Source organism: Perissodus microlepis, chromosome 2 (assembly GCF_051167445.1).
Source record: "Perissodus microlepis isolate ML-2025 ecotype Zambia chromosome 2, ASM5116744v1, whole genome shotgun sequence".
Lineage (NCBI taxonomy): Eukaryota > Metazoa > Chordata > Actinopteri > Cichliformes > Cichlidae > Perissodus > Perissodus microlepis.
Window position 1 is genome coordinate 32,781,913 of NC_140462.1, and position 25,328 is coordinate 32,807,240.

At 40.8% G+C, this 25,328-nt stretch overlaps 2 protein-coding genes across 2 annotated transcripts; both read left to right on the forward strand.

The window, feature by feature from the left end:
* The first annotated feature begins 217 nt into the window (after window positions 1–217).
* On the forward strand, window positions 218–12,098 carry dnd1 (DND microRNA-mediated repression inhibitor 1). The gene is made up of 5 exons (XM_084908461.1): window positions 218–337; window positions 2,890–2,995; window positions 3,499–3,824; window positions 5,316–5,448; window positions 11,345–12,098. The coding sequence occupies exons 1-5, from the start codon at window positions 317–319 to the stop codon at window positions 11,899–11,901; spliced, it is 1,143 nt and encodes a 380-aa protein (XP_084764587.1). The 5' UTR covers window positions 218–316; the 3' UTR covers window positions 11,902–12,098.
* Window positions 12,099–21,750: 9,652 nt separating this feature from the next.
* Window positions 21,751–25,281, forward strand: LOC146392994 (uncharacterized). Its single transcript, XM_084908477.1, has 7 exons — window positions 21,751–22,675; window positions 22,797–22,868; window positions 22,968–23,086; window positions 23,170–23,230; window positions 23,321–23,415; window positions 23,852–24,378; window positions 24,565–25,281. The coding sequence occupies exons 1-7, from the start codon at window positions 22,640–22,642 to the stop codon at window positions 25,029–25,031; spliced, it is 1,377 nt and encodes a 458-aa protein (XP_084764603.1). The 5' UTR covers window positions 21,751–22,639; the 3' UTR covers window positions 25,032–25,281.
* Window positions 25,282–25,328: the final 47 nt, after the last annotated feature.

Consider the following 25,328-nt stretch of genomic DNA (forward strand, 5'->3'; position numbering starts at 1 on the left):
ATATTGTGGAAATGATGTATATGTTGATAACAATTAACATATGTAATAAGAGTGGCACAGATAAATGATAAAGAGAGACAATGCACAACAGGTTACAAAAGAGTTTAGAAGCAGTCCTCCATACACAGCCGTTTCTTGCTATTTGTGACAAAATTTCATTCCATACCTTAGCGACGCGCTATGCTAGGCCCCGCCCACGGGTCAGTGGGCACTAAAGCCACAGCGTCGAGTGGAAGCTGCTGGCCAATAGAAGGACTACTGCAGTTGGAAACGGGCTACAAAGTTGTGTCGCTGTGCGCACAACCACGCAGAGACGATGGAAAACAAGCAAAGCCAGGTAATTCTGGAATATCCTTTTCCTCTCGAGTTTTTCTTTTTTTTTCTGTTTGCTTGATTTTAGACTTTTTTAAATATGTCGTTTAGCTAGGAAATAAGTGGAAGCAGGCACGTGAAGAGGAAAAAAAAAGTTTTGTCATCTAAGCAGAAATGAAGGCGCAAGTCTGTTTTGGGTAAAATAAAAAGTCGCTGGCAGAGTTGGCTACAGCGCTTGAAGCGTTTTCCTGTGCTTTACGCGATTCGTTTAGCTTGTGTTTCCAGCGGTGACGCTCTGCTGTTTTCCGCGATGAAGGCCCACCTGCAGCTAATTATATAAATAAAGCCTCAGCCGGTGTTTTGTTCAGTTGTAGTGAAAACTACCAACATTCTTAACCTTTTTTTTTTTTCTTCAAGTACTGGCTTTGAATGCCAAGCTTGTGCCTGATTTTGGAGTTCTATTCAAATGCTGGCTTCATGGTTTTCCATTCCAATAGAAATGAACAAAAATATATCAAAGTGGACACAGTATCTATATAGTTCAATTTCATTCTCTTTAAACATATTAAATGCCAACATATGGTTTAAATAAACAATTGAGTTTGGCACAAGTAAATCAACAATACATTTATCAAAGAAAAAGACAGGTTGACATTGATGTTTGCAAGTCACCAAGCAGCATTTTCTGTTCACCTGTAGAGCCCGCTATTCACATCACTTGATTCATTCATTGGGTTTTGCGTAAATGGCTCTACACTACAGTTATTATTACTGTATTTGTCATAAAGAAATGACAAGTCACCTATGCAAATATGATACATTTCCTTTCCCACTTAATAGCGTTTCAGACCATTTCAATTTAATGTATAAAGGTCAACGTGCACACTTGCTGGGCAGGCACAGAGGACTGCAGATAGCTGGCGTAAAAAGAGAGTTAAGGTAGAAAAAGTCTGGCATCTGCTAGCAAAAAGCATATCAAACACACAATACTAAAACAAGACCAGACATGTCTGACAGCAAGAGCCTGTGTCAGCCTCAGATGATCATTTATTAAAAACACTGACTCAACTAAGCATGGCTGGAGCACTCCAGATGATCCTCATGTTGTCATCTCAAACACACCAGAGAAGCAGATGAGCATCATCAGCCTATTGTAAAATTGTTTGTTTGCAAGATGCTGCCAATGGGGAAAAAGGTTATTTTAAAGTGAGCCAAACAGCTTATTTCAGACACAGAATGAACTCGAGAGCTGCTATAATAACTCTTGGGATCTAAGAGAATAACGTCCCTTTATTTATTCATTTTATTATTTTTTATTATTTATTTTTATCAAAGAATGCAAGTCCATAAGTTAGATGGAACAAACCAAGAATAACCTCATAAATAAGAATATACCAGTGGTTGAATCTACAACATGACAAAGAAGACCAGTTACCCACACATGTGATGTAGAGTGGTGAGTAAGAGCTTTAGTGCTCCATGATGGACAGAATCCAGCCTGTAGGCATTCTGAGCATGCATGCATATAAATCACATCATTGTAATTAAGTACAGACGTGAAAAAAGGGGGAGAACGAGTGTTATTCTTGCCTCACAGGACAAACAGGACTTTATTCTAAAGTTGCCTGAACTGTACATAAAAGGTTTAGTTTTCATTTGAGAAGATCGTCAGTTTGGTGTTGTCAATATTCAAAACGCGTTTCTGCACAGGTTATGCTGTAGTGTAGTGAAAGCTGAAATAGAGCCTGGCTATGAGTAGGTACAAAGTAGTACATCAGCATATCACCAGCATAAAATGAGAATGTGCTGTAGTGATATTATTACTACGATTGTTTTATATATAAAATGAATAACAGTGATCCAAGAACAGAACCCTGGATAACTCCTGTTGTTACATAAACCAAGCTAGAACAAAGTCCTTCTACCCATACACCCCGAGACCTGCCTGAGAGAGAGGTTTAGAACCATTCAGCTGTCTTTAAGACTTTTTATGATCAACTGTATCAAATGTCAAGGCTGCACAGCATTGTTTTCAACTGAATTTGTGAACTCATTTATTGCTTTTAAGGCTGCTTTAGTTGTACATTAATTTGCCCTGAAGCATCACTGAAAGTCACCTAAAGTCTTATTTACAGTCAGGAAGTCTTTCAGCTGTTCACTAGTTTCCACAACTTTAACAAGAGTAGAGCAGATTTTCATATGGTTAGAATTAAATTGGTATTCAAAAGATTAGAAAAGTAACTGCTGGTGCAATTAAAATCAGCAGCCAGCTTTTAAAGGAGGGGCTCCAAATTGTCTGGGTCTGCTGGTTTTCTAGCATTTAAAAGTGAGGCCTTGCTGCTGGTATAATAATCAGTGTGATTGGTCAGATGCTGCCAACAATGCCTCATTCATGTGAACACACTCAAACCTATATCAGGGAAACTTGGCAAATGGATAAGCAGCTTTATGTGACTGCATATCATAACTCCTGGTTTTTGGGTAGGTAAATCGAAAAAAACAAAGTATTTTGGACTCACTTGGTAGTACACATGAAGATGATGGACTTGTGCTGGTTCTATTTTGTTTCCACATCAGGTGCTGAACCTTGAACGGGTGCAGGCCCTGGAAATCTGGTTGAAAGCAACCAACACAACACTGACTCAAGTTAATGGCCAGAGGAAATATGGAGGACCACCTGAGGGTGAGAGAATCTGCAGCAGACGGCTTCAGGGCGCCATATTTCTTTGCCTAATTTAATATAATTTGTTCTCGAATCTTCACAGCAGTAGTACCAACACTGCCTGTTCTCTTGAGCATTAAGAAATATTGAGTTTTTGGCTCAGAGATTTTCAACATTTCACCACTGTCATCAAGTGCCAATAATGATATAGATTTCTCAAAGGTAAAAATGAATCAGCTGCTTTTGTTTGTAAAATGCAGCTGTGTCTCAGTTGATATATATTAAAAAAAAAATCTCTAAAAGCTAAATGTGGAAATACTTGATGGCCACGGACTTAAAAGTCAGTTTGATCTTCTTTCCAGCTGAAACAAGAAAAGCCCGGCTTGCTCACATGTCACTCTATTGTAAAGACACGGACTTGCTTTGTAAAGTGCGCTAAGGATTTGTTGTACATTTTGCATTGCACGAGCTTGAATTTTAAAATTGCATAATCAGCCATACCATTTCCTCTGTTTCATGGTCAGTGTGGGAAGGTCCCACGCCAGGACCGCACTGTGAAGTCTTCATCAGCCAGATCCCACGGGACGCGTACGAGGACATCCTGATTCCCCTGTTCAGCTCCATTGGACCACTCTGGGAGTTCCGGCTGATGATGAACTTCAGTGGGCAGAACCGCGGCTTTGCGTATGCCAAATATGGCTCAGCTGCTATAGTTGCTGAAGCCATACGGCAGCTGCACAGTCACATGCTGGAGCCTGGCTACCGCATCAGTGTACGGCGGAGCACAGAGAAGCGACACCTTTGTATTGGAGGTTTGCCTGCTTCCACTAGGCAAGAAGACATACTGCAGGTATAGCTGAACTGTGGAGTGTTTTGAGTGTGTTGACGAGGGAAAGGGGTGAAATTCATTCTGTGTCACCCGGTAAGAAATGGCACACATCATCTATCACCCACATCTCTATGCAGCAATACATTTAGTGAATGAGCAGGAGGTTGTCAGTGTTTCCAAGTTAAAGGCAGTGCTAATTAACCCATAACAGCTGGTACTTCTGTGTTAGTGTCTTAAGTCACTCATAAAGTCTACTCTGATGCAGGGTTGGTTAGTGTGTATGCCTCTTGACTGGATTGGATCTTTTTTTTTTATCCCACAGATGCTTGGTTAGATTGATATCAGAGGAATTTGGAGGCCAGGTCAATGCCTCAAACTCAGTGTTGTGCTCCTCAAACCATTCCTGAACCATTTTTGCATTGTGACACAGCACCATCAGGGAATACTGTGCATGGTCTGCAACAATGTTTGGTGGTACATGTCAAAGCAACATCCACATGGGTGCCAGGACCCAAGGATTCTCAACAAACACTGGCCAAACTATTACACTGCCTCGGACTAGCTTGCCTTCTTCTCATAATATATCCTAGCCAGGTGTTTCCCATGTTAACAACTTGCACACACACCCAGGCATCCAGGTGGGGAGGTGGGGTGGGGTAATTCAAGAAAAGCAAATCAACTATGAAGATTGACCAGTTTCCCCTGTGTAGGATATGAGTTTGATGGGCAAAAAAATAGTTTTTCCAACAGCAAGGTGATTTCCAAAGACTTGTCAGCTACCCATGGAATACCTGGACATGATGTGCAGTGTGTACATGCAAGGAAATGAGTGCAAAACAAAAGAAGGCCAAAAAAACCCTCTCTGCAGTACATGTACTGTATTTGAAAGGGTTATAGATGATATACCGTATTTTCTGCACTATAAGGCGCACTTAAAATCCTTTAATTTTCTCAAAAATCAACAGTGCGCCTTATAATCCGGTGCGCCTTATGTCTGAATTCTGGTTGTGCTTACTGACCTCAAACCAATTTTATGTGCTACACGGCGCTCAAAAGCCTGTCAAAACATGTTTTAGCACGACTTTGGTTGCTACGAAGCCGCACTGCTTGATGGATTGTTGGAGCATTACGGCTGCCATAGGCAGGAGCCTCGCGGAGTAATCTGGGTCCTAAACTCCATCAGGTTCAGGTCCAAAGTCAAACGAACACTGCAGCATCACTGAGAGTTAAAAATTGTCTAAATTCTTTCATCTGTAATAAAATGATCAGTGTTGCTGCTTTACCTGATGTAACAATTAAGTTTAGCATCCAGGCATCCATGAAAACAGAATGTATTAAATTTAACGGAGTTAGAAGTTAGCAGGAAGTTAGCTCGCTAGCGTCCACCTAAACATGAAAATACAGTAGGTCTTTATAGATGTCTGGCCCTTCAGTCACATCTGGTATTGAGGTTGTCACTTAACTGCTGCGTGGATGAATGTTGTCTTCTGAGTGATCATGCTTTGCTTCTAGGTGCTGCGTGTGCTGGTAGAGGGTGTGGAGAGAGTTTCCCTGAAGGCTGGACCTGGTATCGAGGGGGTATCTGCTACTGTTGCTTTCTCATCTCACCATGCAGCTTCTATGGCTAAGAAAGTGGTGGTGGAAGGTATGGGAGCTCTTGTTCATATAGATAAGTGACTTAATATTGATCATGGTCCCATTTCTGTGCCAGCCTGGGTGTCACTTGGTTATAAACCAGTTTCTGGTTGTGCACTGTTACTCCACTCTCATCATCACTTGGTATGGAGCACAGAAAACTAGGTCTTAAGTCAGAAGTCATTTTATTCACAAGTCAGTTCAGTTTTCAATTAAAATACAAATTGTAGCATGAAAATAAGTAAAATGGTTATTTGTGAAGTGGTGCTCCCCAAAAGCTAATCAGCTGGTAAACACTAGAGAATGTCCTACAAATGCATAATTCTCACATTGCAAAATTCTTATTACCAGTGATGAGAATAATGGCATTAAAAGTAAGTGTTCGTAATGTAATTACTATTTTTATCGTTGCGACACCGTTACTAACAAGAGAATGCGATGCGGACACGTTATGATTTTTCAGCAGACAGATGGTTGAAGCTGTCTTCAGCCTACTTGGAGCTAGGGGGGAGAAACAATCACACAAGTTCTGCTGATTGGCTGAGGAAGAATAACGTAGTCATGGTAAACGAATCATTTGACCAATTTAAGATGACATGGCAACAGGATGCTATGTAGGGCTGCCACAAACGATTATTTTGATAGTCGACTAGTCACCGATTAATTTTGCGATTAGTCGACTAATCAGATCATCATCCATTGGACGTAAAACTACAGCTTATTGCACCAGCAGCATCTGCTCTTATATAACTATCATTAGCTTACAGCTTTAAGTGTTTAAGGTGCTAACTAAAAATAAAGACAAGATGATAGTTTATTAAATTTTAATGAAATTTGCAGATTGTTTAGGTGAAGTTTAATAAACTCAGCCGTCTGCTCCTTGATATCTAACATATAACGGGACACCGGAGTAAATTCTGGAGCATCTCACACTTCTGATAATCAGCTGTCTGCTTGACGTTTATTCAGCTGTGTAAAAACTATAACTTTGATCTCAGCCAAACCGATTTACTCAGGAACAAATAAAATACTAAAAAAAGCCAAACAATAAAATATTTAAGTTATCTAAGTGACTTATATATGTTTAACCTGAGTAGCGAAAGACGGAGGTGGGTTTGAAGCCGGGAGTCCGGTGTTCTCACGACTCTAGTGAGCCTTGCCCCCGGCTAGCTATCGAGCTACTGGGTAACAGACGTCTCCGAAAACGTCGGAGCGCTTTTGAAAATATGTGGTGTCTTGATAAACCGAGCAGATATTTGAGGTTTACACAGCTACATTCTCGCCTGAAAATATGTTAAACGTTTATTTTGTGACCCAGAAAGAATAATAAGAGTAACATTAAAACTAACTAGCTGCCGCCATTGTTGGAAACTGAGCTGGGCTGCGCTATGAATTCTGGGACACAGGCTCTTCTTCTTCTTCGGGGTTTAACGGCAGCTGGCATCCTTGTACATGCAGTGCTGCCATCTTCTGTTTCAGTCCGTTATTACACTCTTAAATCCTACTACTTATTCCTGCGTCTTTTGTGATCTTACAAAGCTTCAAACGATGCGTCGACTATTAAATTAGTCGTCGACGATTTTGATAGTCGACGTAATCGTGACTAGTCGACTAATCGTGGCAGCCCTAATGCTATGTAAGCCCAAGACAAGAAAGTGGGGACTTCAGATTATATAGCAGTCTTTAAATTGTGTTGATCGGCCACGTAAAACCAGAGTTATTATAAAAAATATATGCAATATTTTTATTTTCCTGAATACTGTTGTTTACTGCAGGAAGAAACCTTAAAAATGGCATTTTCTAAGGAAAGCGCTCGCAAGCACTCTCTGCTTGTGACCAAAAAAAGAGAAGGAAAAAACACCCCTTTCCTATTGGTGGAAAAATGTAACATGTCGACCAATCAAAAAATTATATGCAACATGGGGTTTGGTTGTTTAGGAAGAGGGGGAAGTAGGGAGAGAGATTTGTGATGTTCAGTGTGTTTGGAGTGTGTAGTTAGTGTGTAGTGTAGGTTGTTTTGTTTTGTGTCAGATCAATGAGGCGGCTGCTCCAGTTGCTGCCAAAAAGCCACCAAAGACAGACTGCAGTGTAAACGCTGTCTCCAGGTAGAAAACAGGAGGAGTGATACACCTCCTGCTGTCAGGCCTGCAGGTATCAGGCTGGGATGTGCTCCACTGTCTTATAGTGGACAGAAATTATTTTTATTGGAGTGGCACAAATAATTTCTCGTATCTTATTTGATGCAGAACACCTGATTGTTCTGTGTAGAGTTTGTAATGTTGAAAAAAAGAAAACCACCTTGGCTGCATTTTTAGGTAAATAGCTGCATACAACTCTGTTGTTTGCATAACTTGTGCATAAGTTTAAAAATTTACATTTTAAGTTGTGAAAATGATCCAATAAACATGTTTGTGGTCGTTACAGTAAAATAACTTTTGGCGCGATATGGCAGCCTCGCTTCTGTCAGTCTGCCCCAGGGCAGCTGTGGCTACAACTGTAGCTGCCTCCACCCGTGTGTGAACGTGAGAGTGAATGAACAGTGGAATTGCAAAGCGCTTTGGGTGCCTTGAAAAGCACTATATAAATCCAATCCATTATTATTATTATTATTATTATTATTATTATTATTATTATTATTATTATTACGCTGATTTTGTTTTATAGTCTGATTTTTAGATAAATTGTGTTAATACAGTTTGTCAAAATGGGGGAAAAAATAACTGTAAATTCAGACGTGTGAGGTTGTGCAGAAAAGGATGATACCAAACAAGGCGAGGTAAACAGTTTTTAAAGGTGAAATGTAGAGGTCAAATCAAAAGTAGTCAGAAACAGCCAATTATACCCTGGACCCCAGAGGGTTCAACTTATTATTAAACTTATTTATTTTATTTTTTTTAAAGTAACGCAATAGTTACTTTTCCTAGTAATTACTTTTATAGTATTGTAACTCAGTTACGTGTATGAAGTAACTATAACTACCTTTTCAAAGTAACTTGCCCAACACTGCTTATTACATTATATTCTAAATCACTAAATATCCATATCCATGTAAGTCCATATGAAGCAGTGTCCAAAGTCCTTCAAAGCTAAATCTAAATTTGTGGACCTCTACAGTAAATCTTAAGTCTAAATCCTGCATTATACATAACACAAGCTTTTTGAAATGAAAAAACGTAACAATGACAGAGCGGAGCAGAGGGAGTATCTAGGTCCCTATATCTTTATGTTCATTGTCAGTATGCATCTTGAATTTCAGAAATTCATCAGTATGAAGCATCAAAAATAATAATTTATGATACATTGCTCAACTATGGCGTCAGGAAGAACAACAGTTTTATGACCCTTATGAAAGACCTCGTTGAATATCTTTGAATATTGTCTCTGAGCACCCCGAGAAGTTTCAACAAATTCGCTCGTATAATGTGATTCAGCTTATTTTTATGCTTTTATCATTCTTTGTTTCATCACTTGGAGTTTTAATATTTTTAATAAGAACATACAGTAGAAATAGATTTTTAAGATGCTCCCTAGTAAGTGCTCTTTTTCTTTTTTCAAATTATAAACTGAATCTCATGTTTTTAGCTTTAAGTTTTCTAGTTGGTGTCAATAAATTTGTTTCATTTTCACTTTCATCTTTTAAGATCAGTGAATAGTACTATAGCTTAATGGTCTGTAATGTCAAAAAGAATTAGACCACTATTGAAACAAGTATGATGAATATTTGTGATGTTAACACAACTATAGTGTATGCATTTATAGTATACACTGCTGTATGCCAGGAGTGAACAAGACGTCAACTCACTGATCCATAACACTAGGATCTATAATGAAGACTGGAGAAGGTAACCATGCACACATTGAGGACAGCTACAAGTATCTGGCCAAAAGAGGAGATGGAAGCTCCTCCAATCCAGCACTCCAAGACTGCATGCTAAGTGAAACAAAGGTGGCTGAGGACTAGTGCGTGTCAGAACCACTATCCAGAATGGAAAAAACAAAGATCCATAAGTTACATCAGGAAGATGTTCAGAACTAAATACCTCGGGTAGCAGAAACCCAAGAAAGAAGAGGAACCACCATGAGAGGACAGGTGGAAGACGTAGTTGATGTATGGAGAAGTCCTACCAGTGCTGGACAAAGCTGGACTGAAAGACGCCATAGAGGCACAAATCATGGCAGCACTGGAACAAGTTCTATTCACAAGTTTGATCCGCACTGGGGTCTACCACACCAGGCAAACCCCAGGTGCAGGATATGCAGAGATGCCCTAAAACTATCACATAAGCACATAACAGCAGGCTGCAAAATGCTAGCAGGGTAGACATGGAACGCCATAACCAAGTGTCTATACAGAAACGTCTGTGCTGAGTACGACCTGGAAGTCCCGAGGTCAAAATGGGAGATGCAGCCAGGGTGGTGAAGGATGACCGAGCTAAGATCCTGTGAGACTTCCAGATACAGACGGACAAACTGGTGATTGCTAACCAACAGGACACCGTAGTGGTGGACAAGCAAAAGGAAGACGGCATTAATAATAGATCAGCAAGTGATAACAACACACTATCTGTGTATGCGTTTAACAGAGTTGTGCACAGAAAAGCGAACTTTGTAGCTGTTTGTTTTACATGGTGAAAATCTACAGAAGCTGCATTTAATTTAACTTGTTCTGATGTTTAAATTGGCTAGCTTGCTAAAGGCTGATGGCAGTCTTACCAGTTTCTGTGACAGTGAGGACTGGAGCAAGAAGGGAGGATACTAAACCATCTTTATCTCAAGGACTTCATAACATTATTTTTCAGATTTAAAGTAAAATGGAGTATTAAAGTGTGTAGCTGTTGTTGCTTCCCCCCCCCTCACAGGCTAATAAAATGTCCATGGGCCATTAAAACTCTGAGCCATTCATCTTGGGCTGTTAGGTTGGACAATGAATTATCATCATTAATTAGTAACAACTACACCAGTGTCTTGTTTTCAGCAGCAAAACCTTTTGCATCAAAGCCAAACAGTTTTCATCGTTGCAGCCACCATATAGGCTTAAAACAGTACATACTCACGCACAAGTGATTTAAACATGCACACACAAGTGCACACTCAGTCTACCTTATCTACGAGATAACATACTTTGTAGTTAATAAGGAGTAGTATTGGGGCCACGTTAACAAAATCACACATTGATCTTTTTGAGAATAAAGTAGAAATCTATAGATTAAAGCCCTTGCATAGGTGAGTTAGCAAAATCATACTTTAGAATCAGTTTTGGTTACATTGACATTTCTCTTTTAGGACATGACCTTAGTGTGGTGACACACAAGAATGTTGAAGTCATGGTGCAGAAAGCTGCATCTGGGCAGAAGATGAAAACACACAAACCTGGAAGAGTCGGTCAACTTGGTGCAAATGAAATGGCAGGGAGTGGACCGATGGAAGGATTACACCCTCGATCAATATGCTTATACAATAAGACAGCTGATCAACTTGTTTCACTAACTGAAATGCACGTAGTGTAGTGGCTGCAGGAGCCACGGCAGTCGTTTGGCTTTGAGAGAAAAGTCCAAATGTGGAGATTGCAGTTCAAAATACTATTTCAAGTTTAATGTTGAAATTTTGATTTTAAACTAAAAATAAACACAAATTTCTTTTTTTAATGGTTTGGCCAGTGGATCAACCAAGAGCCTGATGGGACTTCCAGTGGAAACCACTTGACGTTTGCATGTCTATCTTACTGTTAACACTTGACAATTCTCCATTTGAATCCTTTAAATGTGTTAATTCTGCTGTGTTCTGTCTCATATTATAATTAATCTCTAAGATTTGATCTGTTGGGTTTTTTTAAAATCTGTATTTTTGGTTGAAGGAAACATTCTTCCTGCTAATCTCACGTCTTCACTGTTTTCTTGTGTCTCCAGCATTTAAGAAGCAGTTTGCAATGTGTGTGTCAGTCCAGTGGCAGCCAACAGAGAAGCCAAACCCTGACGAGTCACGCTGCCCTCAGAAACGTGCAAAGAGCCTGTTGCCGTCACACCTAGGGCCCCTGCACCACAGTTCTCCACAACCCTCAGGCCCGCCTTCATTCCTGACCCTCCCTGCATCCATACCCGCAGGTTTCTGCAGAGCAGTGGGAGGGCCCACTGCTCCTCAGCTCCCTCACCCTGCATGCTCTTTCCCCGATTCCTCCACCCAAGGCCATCTTGTATTTGCAGTATCCCCAGTGATGCTTCTCAGTAAGCTGTGTGAGACAGCAGGTGTTGGTCAGCCGTTTTATGAAGTGCAGTACAGCCACGCTGGGCCTGATGGATTCCTCTACTTCTCCTATAAGGTGCAGATCCTCGGGATCACTGCCACTTTCAAGGGGTTGGTCATGATATTACCGGGTCCTAATGCCGGCACCATGCTAGAGGAGGCTCAGAAGGCTGTAGCCCAGCAGGTCCTGCAGAAGATGTACAACACTGGTCTCACACCCTGAACAGCTGATGCCGTCCTGCAGTTCTGTTTCACCTCGTTTGTGTTATGTGCTTTCTTTTTCTGCATGTTTTTACTAGAGTAGCACCAACTTTGTTTCTCTGACTAGAACTTGTGGTTTGTTTTATGCATGATTTTTACTGTACATTAGTGTTCTGTGTTACTGGATTGGTTCTCATTTTAATTAAATGAGCTTTGAAAAGAAAGTGTCGGCATTTCTTTCACATTAATGAAAGATTTAAATTAACTTAGGAAAATGGTAAAGCAGTTATTTCTTGTCTCACTTCATGCTGTTATGAAGCCTAGTGACTCTCATCCAGACCTTAATGCATCTTTGAAGGTTGTGGATTGAGACTAACCCCCTCACTGGTTTGGCATTTTATGTTAAACTGACAGACACGTTTACAGAGAACCTGTTTGGATAGATTCACTCTAAATAGATCTGTTGGGATTGTGATTTATGGTTTGGGAAGTGACTTACTGTGATATACAGGGTGGGCCATTTATATGGATACACCGTAATAACATGGGAATGGTTGGTGATATTAAAGTCCTGTTTGTGGCACATTAGTATATGTGAGGGGGCAAACTCCTCAAGATGGGCGGTGACCATGGTGGCCATTTAGAAGTCGGCCATCTTGGATACAACTTTTGTTTCTTCAATAGGAAGAGGGTCATGTGACACATCAAACTTATTGGTAATGTCACAAGAAAAACAATGGTGTGCTTGGTTTCAACGTAACTTTATTCTTTCATGAGTTATTTACAAGTTTCTGACCACTCATAAAATGTGTTCAATGTGCTGCCCATTGTGTTGGATTGTCAATGCAACCCTCTTCTCCTACTCTTCACACACTGATAGCAACACCGCAGGAGAAATGCCAGCACAGGCGTCCAGTATCCGTAGTTTCAGGTGCTGCACATCTCGTATCACTCACAGCTTCCTTTTCAATTCAATTCAATTCAATTTTATTTATATAGCGCCAAATCACAACAAAAGTCGCCTCAAGGCGCTTCATAGATACAGAGAAAAACCCAACAATCATATGACCCCCTATGAGCAAGCACTTTGGCGACAGTGGGAAGGAAAAACTCCCTTTTAACAGGAAGAAACCTCCGGCAGAACCAGGCTCAGGGAGGGGCGGGGCCATCTGCTGTGATTGGTTGGGGTGAGAGAAGGAAGACAGGATAAAGACATGCTGTGGAAGAGAGACAGAGATTAATAACAGGTATGATTCAATGCAGAGAGGTCTGTTAACACATAGTGAGTGAGAAAGGTGACTGGAAAGGAAAAACTCAATGCATCATGGGAATCCCCGGCAGCCTACGTCTATTGCAGCATAACTAAGGGAGGATCCAGGGTCACCTGGTCCAGCCCTAACTATATGCTTTAGCAAAAAGGATAGTTTGAAGCCTAATCTTGAAAGTAGAGATAGTGTTTGTCTCCTGAATCCAAACTGGAAGCTGGTTCCACAGAAGAGGGGCCTGAAAACTGAAGGCTCTGCCTCCCATTCTACTTTTAAATACTCTAGGAACAACAAGTAGGCCTGCAGAGTGAGAGCGAAGTGCTCTAATAGGGTGATATGGTACTACAAGGTCATTAAGATAAGATGGGGCCTGATTATTTAAGACCTTGTATGTGAGGAGCAGGATTTTGAATTCTGGATTTAACAGGAAGCCAATGAAGGGAAGCCAACACAGGAGAAATCTGCTCTCTCTTTCTAGTCCCTGTCAGGACTCTTGCTGCAGCATTTTGGATTAACTGAAGGCTTTTCAGGGAGTTTTTAGGACTTCCTGATAATAATGAATTACAGTCGTCCAGCCTGGAAGTAATAAATGCATGAACTAGTTTTTCAGCGTCACTCTGAGACAGGATATTTCTAATTTTAGAGATGTTGCGCAAATGGAAGAAAGCAGTCTTACATATTTGTTTAATATGTGCGTTGAAGGACATGTCCTGGTCAAAAATGACTCCAAGGTTCCTCACAGCGTTACTGGAGGCCAAGGTAATGCCATCCAGAGTATGAATCTGGTTAGATACCATATTTCTAAGATTTTCAGGGCCGAGTACAATAACCTCAGTTTTATCTGAATTAAGAAGCAGAAAGTTAGCGGCCTTCCAGGTCTTTATGTCTTTAAGACATTCCTGCAGTTTAACTAATTGGTGTGTGTTATCTGGCTTCATGGACAGATAGAGCTGGGTGTCATCTGCATAGCAGTGAAAATGTATGCTATGTCTTCTAATGATGCTGCCTAAGGGAAGCATGTATAATGTAAACAGAATTGGTCCTAGCACTGAACCCTGTGGAACTCCATAATTAACCTCAGTGTGTGAAGAGGACTCTCCATTTACATGCACAAACTGGAGTCTATTAGATAGATATGATACAAACCACTGCAGCGCAGTACCTGTAATACCTACAGCATGTTCTAATCGCTCTAATAGGATATTATGGTCGACAGTATCGAACGCTGCACTGAGGTCTAGCAGGACAAGCACAGAGATGAGTCCACTGTCAGAGGCCATAAGAAGATCATTTGTAACCTTCACTAAAGCTGTTTCTGTGCTGTGATGAGCTCTGAAACCTGACTGAAACTCTTCAAATAAACCATTCCTCTGCAGATGATCTGTTAGCTGTTTGACAACTACTCTTTCAAGGATGTTTGATATGAAAGGAAGGTTGGAGATTGGCCTATAATTAGCTAAGACTGCTGGGTCTAGAGATGCTTTTTGAGTAAAGGTTTAACTACAGCCAGCTTGAAGGCCTGTGGTACATAGCTGATTATTAGAGATAGGTTGATCATATTTAAGATCGAAGAATTAATCAATGGCAGGACTTCTTTGAGCAGTTTTGTAGGAATGGGGTCTAAAAGACACGTTGATGGTTTGGAGGAAGTAATTATTGAAGTTAACTCAGAAAGATCAATTGGAGAAAAAGAGTCTAACTTAACATCAATGGTACTAAGAGTAGCTGTAGATAATATTACATCTGTGGGATGATTACTGGTAATTTTTTCTCTAATGATAAAAATTTTATTTGTGAAGAAGTTCATGAAGTCATTACTAGTTAACGTTAAAGGGATGGTTGGCTCAACAGAGCTCTGACTGTTTGTCAGCCTGGCTACAGAGCTGAAGAGAAACCTGGGGTTGTTCTTATTTTCTTCAATCAGTGATGAATAGTAAGATGTTCTGGCTTTGCGGAGGGCTTTCTTATAAAGCAGCAAACTATTTCTCCAGGCTAAATGATGATCCTCTAAATTTGTGACACGCCATTTCCTCTCCAGATTACTAGTCATCTGCTTTAGGGTACGTGTTTGAGAATTATACCACAGAGTCAGGTACTTCTGATTAGAGACCTTAGTTTTCACTGGAGCTACAGTATCCAGTATCCTTTGGCACAGGTGCACCTGCACGAATCCATTCTGTCAACCAGTTTGCGATGGCATTAACATCACGTTTCTCTGACAGCATTTGCACCACTGGGGCACTGGGGCAATTGTTTTCTGTCAGAATACCTTGATAAAGGAAGATGTGGCCAGATTTGCCATTTGGTCTCAGCAGTTTGTTCACAACTGAACCGGTTACATCAAAACACACAGTTGGGGGAGATTTTTTTGACAATGTCTTGTAAACATGCGTCTGAATTTGACTCCAGCAGTGACAGAAAAACCTGTCCAGTCCAATATCTCGGATGCTACCACTGTGAGGAACACTATATTTTAATAACTGCAGGGATGCAATGGGGTCCTTATCTCCTAATTCCAAGTCTTTTCTCTCTTGTTTGGCTTTTCGCAGAGTGGCCAAATTTGGAAGGTGGCTTGGCTCAGGATCTCCAACATCCAGCCGGTTCCATTCTGCCCTCACGCAGCTCTTTAGCGATCTGTTCACGCAGGTTTCCAGACATGAACTGCTTGGAGGGGCTAGTGTGCAGGGAGAGATCTGTATTTCTCATGAAACACTGGAGCACCATTGGACTATTAATTGCTGGCTGTCTGTCACATGACATTTCTAACTGGCCATGACACTCCTTACAGTCACCTCTAATGTCCAGCTAATTATTGGTGACAGTTGGATGGACCTTTGCTCTTCAGAACACAAGTGTACATGTATTTTTGATCTTCTTCCATATAAGATCGTTGATGATATGAGTCCAAGTGCCAGGCTTCAAAATTGTGTATTCCCTTTTTTGAGAAGGAGAAAAGTTGTCATTGTATTCAACCTTTTCAGGAATAAATTTAACCCAGTCCTGAAAAGGGACTTCAAGCTTGACAGTTTTCTTGTCCAGGAGAAATGCAACGTGACTCTAACTCCCCTTCACTATTACTTTCCAGATTACTTTCCTGATCACTGATTTCCAAAGCTGACCAGATGTTGTGTCTATTTAGCTTCACAAAAGTGTACAGAGCCTTTGCTGACATCTTGTCTTCTAGCTGCTGACTCAGCTCATTCCAGACTGGTGCAGCTGGAGTGGCTATTTTGCCATTTTGGACTATGGCCTCTTTTGAATTGCAAAGAATTACAAAAATGGAAACCTTGTCTACAGATGGCTTTCGAGGCATCTAAATAAAATAAAAAAAGCACACTATGATTATGGTGGAGCAAAGCATGATTTCTGACCTATATATTCAGCCAGGAGCAACCCCTCCCCCAAGTTCTCCACCAATCTACACTTTCATATTTTGTTGAATTCTTGTTTTTTAGATGGAGCTATTTAATTTTGTGAGTTTTACTGACTTGAGTCTGAGTGTTTAACCCATTAACATGTACTGTATAGCACTTTAGTCCAATTCAGTTCAATTCAATTTTATTTATATAGCGCCAAATCACAACAAAAGTCATCTCAAGGCGCTTCATAGATACAGAGAAAAACCCAGAAATCATATGACCCCCTATGAGCAGCACTTTGGCGACAGTGGGAAGGAAAAACTCCCTTTTAACAGGAAGAAACCTCCAGCAGAACCAGGCTCAGGGAGGGGCGGCCATCTGCTGTGATTGGTTGGGGTGAGAGAAGGAAGACAGGATAAAGACATGCTGTGGACGAGAGACAGAGATTAATAACAGGTATGATTCAATGCAGAGAGGTCTGTTAACACATAGTGAGTGAGAAAGGTGACTGGAAAGGAAAAACTCAATGCATCATGGGAATCCCCGGCAGCCTACGTCTATTGCAGCATAACTAAGGGAGGATTCAGGGTCACCTGGTCCAGCCCTAACTATATGCTTTAGCAAAAAGGAAAGTTTGAAGCCTAATCTTAAAAGTAGAGATAGTGTCTGTCTCCTGAATCCAAACTGGAAGCTGGTTCCACAGAAGAGGGGCCTGAAAACTGAAGGCTCTGCCTCCCATTCTACTTTTAAATACTCTAGGAACAACAAGTAGGCCTGCAGTGTGAGAGCGAAGTGCTCTAATAGGGTGATATGGTACTACAAGGTCATTAAGATAAGATGGGGCCTGATTATTTAAGACCTTGTATGTGAGGAGCAGGATTTTGAATTCTGGATTTAACAGGAAGCCAATGAAGGGAAGCCAACACAGGAGAAATCTGCTCTCTCTTTCTAGTCCCTGTCAGGACTCTTGCTGCAGCATTTTGGATTAACTGAAGGCTTTTCAGGGAGTTTTTAGGACTTCCTGATAATAATGAATTACAGTCGTCCAGCCTGGAAGTAATAAATGCATGAACTAGTTTTTCAGCGTCACTCTGAGACAGGATATTTCTAACTTTAGAGATGTTGCGCAGTGAAAGTTACAATACACAATAGTTTACACAATACAACACAACACAAGCACCTCCCACCGTAAAGGTGCCTGTGTGTGTGTGTGTGTGTGTGTGTCACTTCAGAACAGAACAGTCTGGTTTCTAAAGCTTTAATGGAAAATTATAGCGTCGAGGCTGCTTCCTCCCATCTCATGGTACACAAGTGCACACTTATCTTATCAGATCTAATAAGGATAAGATATTTTATCAGCATACAAATGATTATATATTTCTAAGCATAAATGACAATCTTAAAAACATCAATTCTAACAACTGTGAGAATCATGTTTTTTGATTTCTTCAGTGCCTTTAACACCATTCTTCCCACAGTCCTGAAGGACGAGCTGGAGAACTCAGAAGTGGACCATCACTTCACAGCATGGATACTGGACTACCTCACCGACCGACCACAGTATTTGAGAACTCAGGGCTGTGTGTCGGACAGGGTAGTCTGCAGTACGGGGGCCCACAGGGAACTGGCTCCGTTCCTCTTCACCATCTACACTGCAGAGTCTTCATGCAGGTACTGTACTCAGCTTCAGCTCCTCTCTCTGTATGGCTGCTCTCTGTTTATACCAACTTTATTGTCTGATTGTCTTTGTGACTCTGGTTTTGACTTTAAATCGGTGCAGAAGAAACTTGTTATTCGGTGCCAGCAGGAGTGACATTTGCTGATGTGAGTCAAGAGGTACAAGGCACTGGTTTGTGTGCATTTTTTTCAGAACCATGAGGGAGCCTGGAGTGACTGGAGCCTTCCTTTGTACTTCCCCCAGCTGTTACACATCATTTTAATGTTTATATGGTTAAATATGATCTGTAATCTTGGAGTCATTTTTGACCAGGATATTTGCTTCAAAGTACACATTAAACAAATACGTGGGACAGCTTTCTTACATTTGTGTAATATCTCTAAAATTAGAAACATCCTGCCTCAGAGTGATACTGAAAAGCTTGTTTATGCATTTATTACTTAATGCTTCAATTACTTCTCTTGTAATTTATTATTATCAGGCTGTCTTAAAAACTGTCTGATGATCCATTCAAAGAATAAATCACATGTTCTAAATCCTTTCCAACTTGGACACTTCCTATGAATTAAGACGACTCTACTTAACCTTTTAACTGATTATCATTGAAGGTAAACAGATATTTCCTCAGCTAAAATGGTTGTGTTGTTCACTTTAAAGAAATGGAAATGCTAATTCCAATCTATGGAAAAAAAACCACCCATCCATTAGTCCATCAACACACCCTCCATCTGTTAAATGTCATAATAAACCTTTTGGAGCAGCCTTCTGGATCCTATGTTTAACTGCACGTCAGCTGTTCTGTTAGCCACTGCAGCCAGCTTCAGTTTTTTCACAGTTTTCAGCTTTCAGGTTGGTTTCTGTGTTTTTACAGTTTTTTCTGAATGCTTAAACCCTAACTGTGATTCTTACAGCACAATTTCTAAAACTATTAATACTTATAGCAAAACCACTCACTGAGTTTGCAAAACTAAAAGCACAAACACTGCTTTGCACTCAGTTTGCCATTTTGTAACACACACTTTGCAAACCTGTAGCTACAATCCACTGCACAGCACTCTTTTTGCAGAACTGTAAACACAACTCACTGCTTTACACTCAATTTCCAAATGATCAACACACTCCTAGCAAAACTATACACATTTACGGCCATTATTTGCACTATTTTGCCAACTGTCTGGCACACTGCCACATGTGAAAACTTTTTTAGATAATTAGTTCACTTTGCAATCAGCCCAAGCACTATAATACAGGTAAGCTCTGTGTGTGGAGTACAATGGAGGGAGCAGGAAGAGTGAGAAGTAGAGGAGGCCGAGCAGGAGGACGTGGAGGTGAAATAGTAGGATGAAGAGGACGACAAGGACGAGGAGGAGCAAGAGGAGGACGAGGAGTGGGGAGAGGACAAGGAGGGGGGAGAGGAAGGGTAAGAAGAGTAAGAAATAGAATTGCTGATGACATCAGAGCTACAATAGTGGACCATGTAATCAACCGTGGAATGACCCTGAGGGAAGCTGGCCAACGGGTTCAGCCTAACCAAAGCCTGCTGTATCTGACAGTGAAAGAATGATATCGATGCTCCAAATAGATTTAGACTTACAAACCGCTGTTTGAGGGCAAGTCAAGGCAGTTCACCTCTACTCAGTTATGGTGCATTATAAGCCATATATCTTTAATAATTCATATTTTAATTATGAACTATCAACACTTGAAGATTCCCCCATCTCCTCTGAACAGAACGGTCTAAGAATGACCGCTCTAGCCCCTACGGTTAGGAAATTATGGCCATTCGTTCGAGGGGAATCCATAAAACCAGGAAGATTCAAATTGAATATTCAGAGTGGTTGACTGACATCCTGTGTGTCTCTGTGCATTTGTGTTTCCATATGTGCCCATATTTCTAATTGTGTGTATCTGCTGGCTGTTCTTTCGTGCTTTTTTAAAATTTCTGCCAATTTTTCACAGTTGAACAACAAGTAGTTTTGAGTGAACGTCACCTTATTCAGCTTTTTTCAGCTGCTCATTTTCCAATATTTCTGCTTAAGTTGTTACTTTTCTGCTAAATTGTAGTGTTTCTGCTCTGTTTTTAGTTATTATGTTTCTCTTAAGTCACAATGTTTTTCAATATTCAAAATGAGCAGATCCAGTTTCACTGGCATAGATACACACAGGCCACACTCTGTGTGTGTGTGTGTGTGTGTGTGTGTGTGTCCTAAATTAAAGGTAAAAACACACACTCTGACACACAGATGCAAATATAAGTCATCTTTATTTATATAGCACATTTAAAAGACATCAAGTGTCGGCCAAAGTGCTGAACAGAGGGATAATGTGGTGAAAAGAATTAAAATAGATAAGATGAAAACATTATAGAAACATTGAGACATCCGTATATGTTTGTAAAAAAATATGTGTACATGCAAATATGCACATACGTATACAAAAATGTACACATTCACACACAACTTAAAATACACGTACACGTGTCTACACATGCAAACATCATCCAATGAGATAAAAGACCAGAATAGCTGAAACACAATAACAGAGGTGTCAGAGAGATCCTTGGAAAATAGGAAGGGCTTCAGATTGGATTTGAAGACTTCCAAGGATGAAGAGGATTTTATGAAAGGGGGACGACTGTTTCGGGGCAGCAATGGAGAAAGCTGTCACCTCTAGATTTGAACTGGGAGCGTGGAACTAATGACAGCATCTGACTGGAGGAGCGCAGAGTTCGAGTGGGGCGGTGCAGGCTAAGAAGATCTGAAATGTAACCTGGAGCCATAATAATAAACGCACACGCATGCGTCTTAAGCATTACTGGGTTTCTGCAGCTCCTGGTTTCCAGTTTAATACATTCACACAAGCAATCAAACGCTATGAATCGGTTCCACAATGTTTGCAGTCACTTTATAAAAGTTGTAAAAAGGCAGTCACGGATCAGCACTATAACATTTTGACAATAAATTGTATTTGAATAAAACTGTTTCCTGTAGCCTAAATACGTCTCTGTACCTGAATAGAACTAAAGATTTTTCTCATAGGGTTAATGACACGTCTACCAACTATTTCATGTCCACATTGCTGCTGAGAGTTACTCCAAAAACTTCCTTTAGTGGCTCTTCATCAGAATATTTACTTAGTTGTTGACATGAAAATCAGTCATTGTGTATTTTGAACACCTAAACTTCAGTGTGATGCCATTATCCTGCCAAACAACATAAAAGTCTCTAAAAAGGTAAGTATGGAGCAGCATCCTTTTTTATGGAAGAGGAAGGAAAAGTCATATTTATTATTATTCTCATATTACACAGACTGTGCTGACTGAACAGGCTCAGGCTGAAGCAGTGCAGATCCTGGCCTATTTTCAAGCATCATTAAAGTTATCACGTGTATAAATCTCTCCATTAGATGTCAGTAGACGGCAGATTGCAGTCAGTGCAGTCACTTTTCTTATCCCTCCTGAGTCAAGAGCATAAAGCGATCTACGTTAGCTCTGGTAATTCTGACGGTCGTTCAGTAAATCTTTGTTTCATCTCTTTATTTGCTTTTTGGAGAAGTGAAGGTACAAAAACCTCTTCAATCAAATTTGCTTTGGTGGACAGAAAACAGCCGTTGTAGACTGTTTGGGGTTACCTTTTATAAGTATTGAATTTTCAAAAGTGAAGTCAGTTCTTCTGACCAGGTTCAGACCAGGATGAACACAAGTATGATACTGAACCCACTAGAGAACTGGTCCCAGCTGTGGGTTCACCTCCTCCTGCTGAACTCATAGGACAGACTCTAATGTAGCATCACGTTCATCGCTCACTCCTGACCTCCTGTGAAGCATGACGAATGTGTAATTAATGACTTAATTATTTGGGGTATTATTGCTATAAAAATAATATTAATAGTATTATTATTATTGTGCTTTGGGCTCCACTGATAACGCAGAGGTCTCTTCTTCCTCTGGGCTGTTTAAAGGGCCAGTTTATCCAAAGCTGTGTATATACCAGCTGCTGTCAGGCTTCAGATGTCTGCATTAGTCCACAGTCCACTGTTTTGTAAGCCATTGCTTTACTGCAAAAGTTCCCATCTACTGTAAAGAAATGGAGATAAGCAGGCACATAATATGAAAAGGCATGCTGTAGGCTGACTTTGTCTTTTCTGATCCATCGGTTTGTGTGGCTCTTTTCACAGGAGGGACCTAACCCACACTTTATTTACTTATACGATAAGTTTAGTGGAATGTAGTGAAAATACACAGTGTTTACTTTTAACTTAACAACATGAAGCTGCATCAAGTTTCCATGGTGACTGCTCAAGAAATTCTGCTTTCATAAATAAACATCAGACTGTCAAAAGAGCTCATCTGTGCGAGACCACCGAGCTGAGAGCATTTTCAGGTCCAGATCCCCCCGTACGCCATCGTTGGAGAGCAGTTAAAGTTTTTCTTCCCGACTGTGATTTGAAAACGTCGAAATGGAATCAAGTCAAGGAATCTATAAACCTATCAGGGTATGTGACGTTTTTGCTTTTACTGCATTTCAATAATTTGAAGAATTTGATGTCGTTTTAAAAGTTGACAAACTGAGAATCATTTTAAGTAACAATGACTAAATTGCTATTTCTTTGACAGGTGTTGTTCAACACACCGATTTATGAAACTGCTGTAAAGATCTGCTGGCATCTTCCGGGCTACAGGACTCAGGTTAGACCCAGATTCATGCAAACCAAAGCTGACAGAAAATATCAGGTCATTTCTGAGGACCTGAGAGTGGTGGTGATTAAATGTCTCCTTTACTTTTAGATTGCGATTATGACGGAGTTTCTCAGACTTCAGCAGGAAGATCTAATTCCACTGAACCTCACTGCTGAAGATCTGAGAGATCTTTTGGTGGAGAAGAGCAGGGAGACACTCAGAGAGCAGTGAGTTACTGTCACACCTGAAAGTCTGTTTGTGATGACGTGTAAATGCTGAGAGAAAACCTCTGCTTTGCTTTCTTTTGAAGGCTGTGGGAGTTTGAATTAGAGGATTTTGAAGAAGAGGAAGCCAAACCTCTTCTAAGGCTGGTAAGACGAGAAAACCCACAAGACTTTTTTCTCATTATGTGCACATAACCTTTAAACATAAGCGCGCTGTAAATGTGTTTTCTGTTTCAGGTGTGGGCGGTGAACGTCAGCAATAAAATGAGGGACGTTGAATTTGAAGCCAGGATGCTTCTTCAGTTCCCAGAGGCCGTACCTCCTAAATTTCAGTGAGTCACATGTAATATACAGTTATTAACCCTGTAAGACCCAACCCATCAAAAAACAGCCAGAAAATTCAGATTCTTTGGAGCTGAGATGTTTATTAACCCTTTAAACAAAAGCCACAAATTAGTTCTTTGCTATGTCATGTTGTGTATCATTTACTTTTATTATGTATTTATTTTTTGTATCACATTTGATACACTGGGTGTTTTTGGCAACTTTTTGTTAACGACAATGTTAATTTTAGACTAAAAAAAGAGTTTTGTCCACAACATTTAGAAATTATAGCAAGTATTGATCATGTTGATGAGATCGAGGTCTCAGAAACTCATGTATGATACAAAGGTGGTTACAGGGTTAACAGTCCAGCTACAGTGTTTCAATATTTAAATGATGCTTTGAATATGTTTAACAGATAACTCTTATCATGTTTTTCTACAGAGCACCTAAACTCCTCAGCGTGGTGAAGGATTACGTTGAAATCCTGAAAGAGAAGCAGCAGGAACAGCATAACAGCAAACTGCTCACCGCGCAGGAGGTCGTGATCGAGGTAGTTCCCCGCGTTCTCCAGGGCTTCTGGGAGCTTCCTCCTCGTCCCCTCCTAAACATGGCCTCCCAGAGTCTAAGTATCCTCTCCACAAGTGTCACCAAGGCCACTTTAGATCGTGTCTCCAGGAGCCTCACGGCGATGGAAACACAGGCCACCTTCACCCGCTCCATCCGAGACGATATGGTCGACAGCATCCTGACGGAGATTAGACAGAAATTTCCTGAAGAAATTCTGTCTATCAAAGTTGCAAACTTTGCGCCAGTGTTGCTGAAGACCATTGCTGATGTAGCAAGGATCCGGATTTGTGAAATCTTTGAGCCCCCTTCAAGTCCTGATGTGAAGAGCACAAATGGAGAGCGCTCCTCTGACGGCCTTTCAATGGCAAATGTTCCACCAGCCGAAGGAGCTCTGTCAGAAAGTGTGCCAGAGCCTGACGTTCCCTGTGAGGAACCTCTTTCTGAAAGGGCATCCAGTCTGAGTACTCAAGACCTTACGATCGACGGAGCTCTGTTAGAAAGTGTTCCAGAGCCCGACGTTCCCTGTGAGGAACCTCTTTCTGAAAGGGCATCCAGTCTGAGTACTCAAGACCTTATGATCGAAGGAGCTCTGTCAGAAAGTGTGCCAGAGCCTGACGTTCCCTGTGAGGAACTTCTTTCTGAAAGGGCATCCAGTCTGAGTACTCAAGACCTTACGATCGAAGGAGCTCTATCAGAAAGTGTTCCAGAGCCCGACGTTCCCTGTGAGGAACTTCTTTCTGAAAGGGCATCCAGTCTGAGTACTCAAGACCTTACGATCGAAGGAGCTCTGTCAGAAAGTGTTCCAGAGCCCGACGTTCCCTGTGAGGAACCCTATGCCGAGTCCAAATGCTGTGTTGAAGGCGAAGATCATAAGATCAAAGGATCTTGTTCGGAAATTGGGCCAGTTCCTGATGTTCCCCAAGAGGAACCTTTTCCTGAACCTGAAGCCAGCATGAAGTCCAAAGACCGTCACATCAAGAAGAAGAAAAAGGGCTTCTTCAAAAGACTGAGAAGTCTGTTCTGCTGCTGTTGCAGACAAAAAGTCACCGACTGACACTGAAGCTGTGACCCAGTATTGGTGTTGCAGTAACTGTAAATATGTAAATATGTTCCTTGATGATTGTTGTTCATGTTTTTGGGGGTTTCTTTAGTTTTCAGTGGGCTGGGTGTTTTTTCTCCTTCGTGTTCTTTACTTAATTCTTGTTCATAGTTCCTGATTTGTTTTCCTAGTTCTTGTTTCTTAGTTTTTAGTTTCTTGAGTCCACCTGAGTTTCCAGCAATAAAAGCTGCCGATTCAAGTTTCATTCCACGTAAGAGTCCTGTGTTTGGGTCCTGCTACCTGCCTGTCACA

What these genes read in the sequence shown, in the direction of transcription:
- LOC146392994 (XM_084908477.1), top strand. Translation starts at nt 22,640, where the DNA reads ATGGAATCAAGTCAAGGAATCTATAAACCTATCAGG. An exon ending in GAATCTATAAACCTATCAGG is followed by an intron (nt 22,676 to 22,796) that starts GTATGTGACGTT and finishes TTTCTTTGACAG; the next exon opens with GTGTTGTTCAACACACCGAT. An exon ending in CCAAACCTCTTCTAAGGCTG is followed by an intron (nt 23,231 to 23,320) that starts GTAAGACGAGAA and finishes TTTCTGTTTCAG; the next exon opens with GTGTGGGCGGTGAACGTCAG.
- dnd1 (XM_084908461.1), top strand. Translation starts at nt 317, where the DNA reads ATGGAAAACAAGCAAAGCCAG. An exon ending in ATATGGAGGACCACCTGAGG is followed by an intron (nt 2,996 to 3,498) that starts GTGAGAGAATCT and finishes TTTCATGGTCAG; the next exon opens with TGTGGGAAGGTCCCACGCCA. An exon ending in GGCAAGAAGACATACTGCAG is followed by an intron (nt 3,825 to 5,315) that starts GTATAGCTGAAC and finishes CTTTGCTTCTAG; the next exon opens with GTGCTGCGTGTGCTGGTAGA.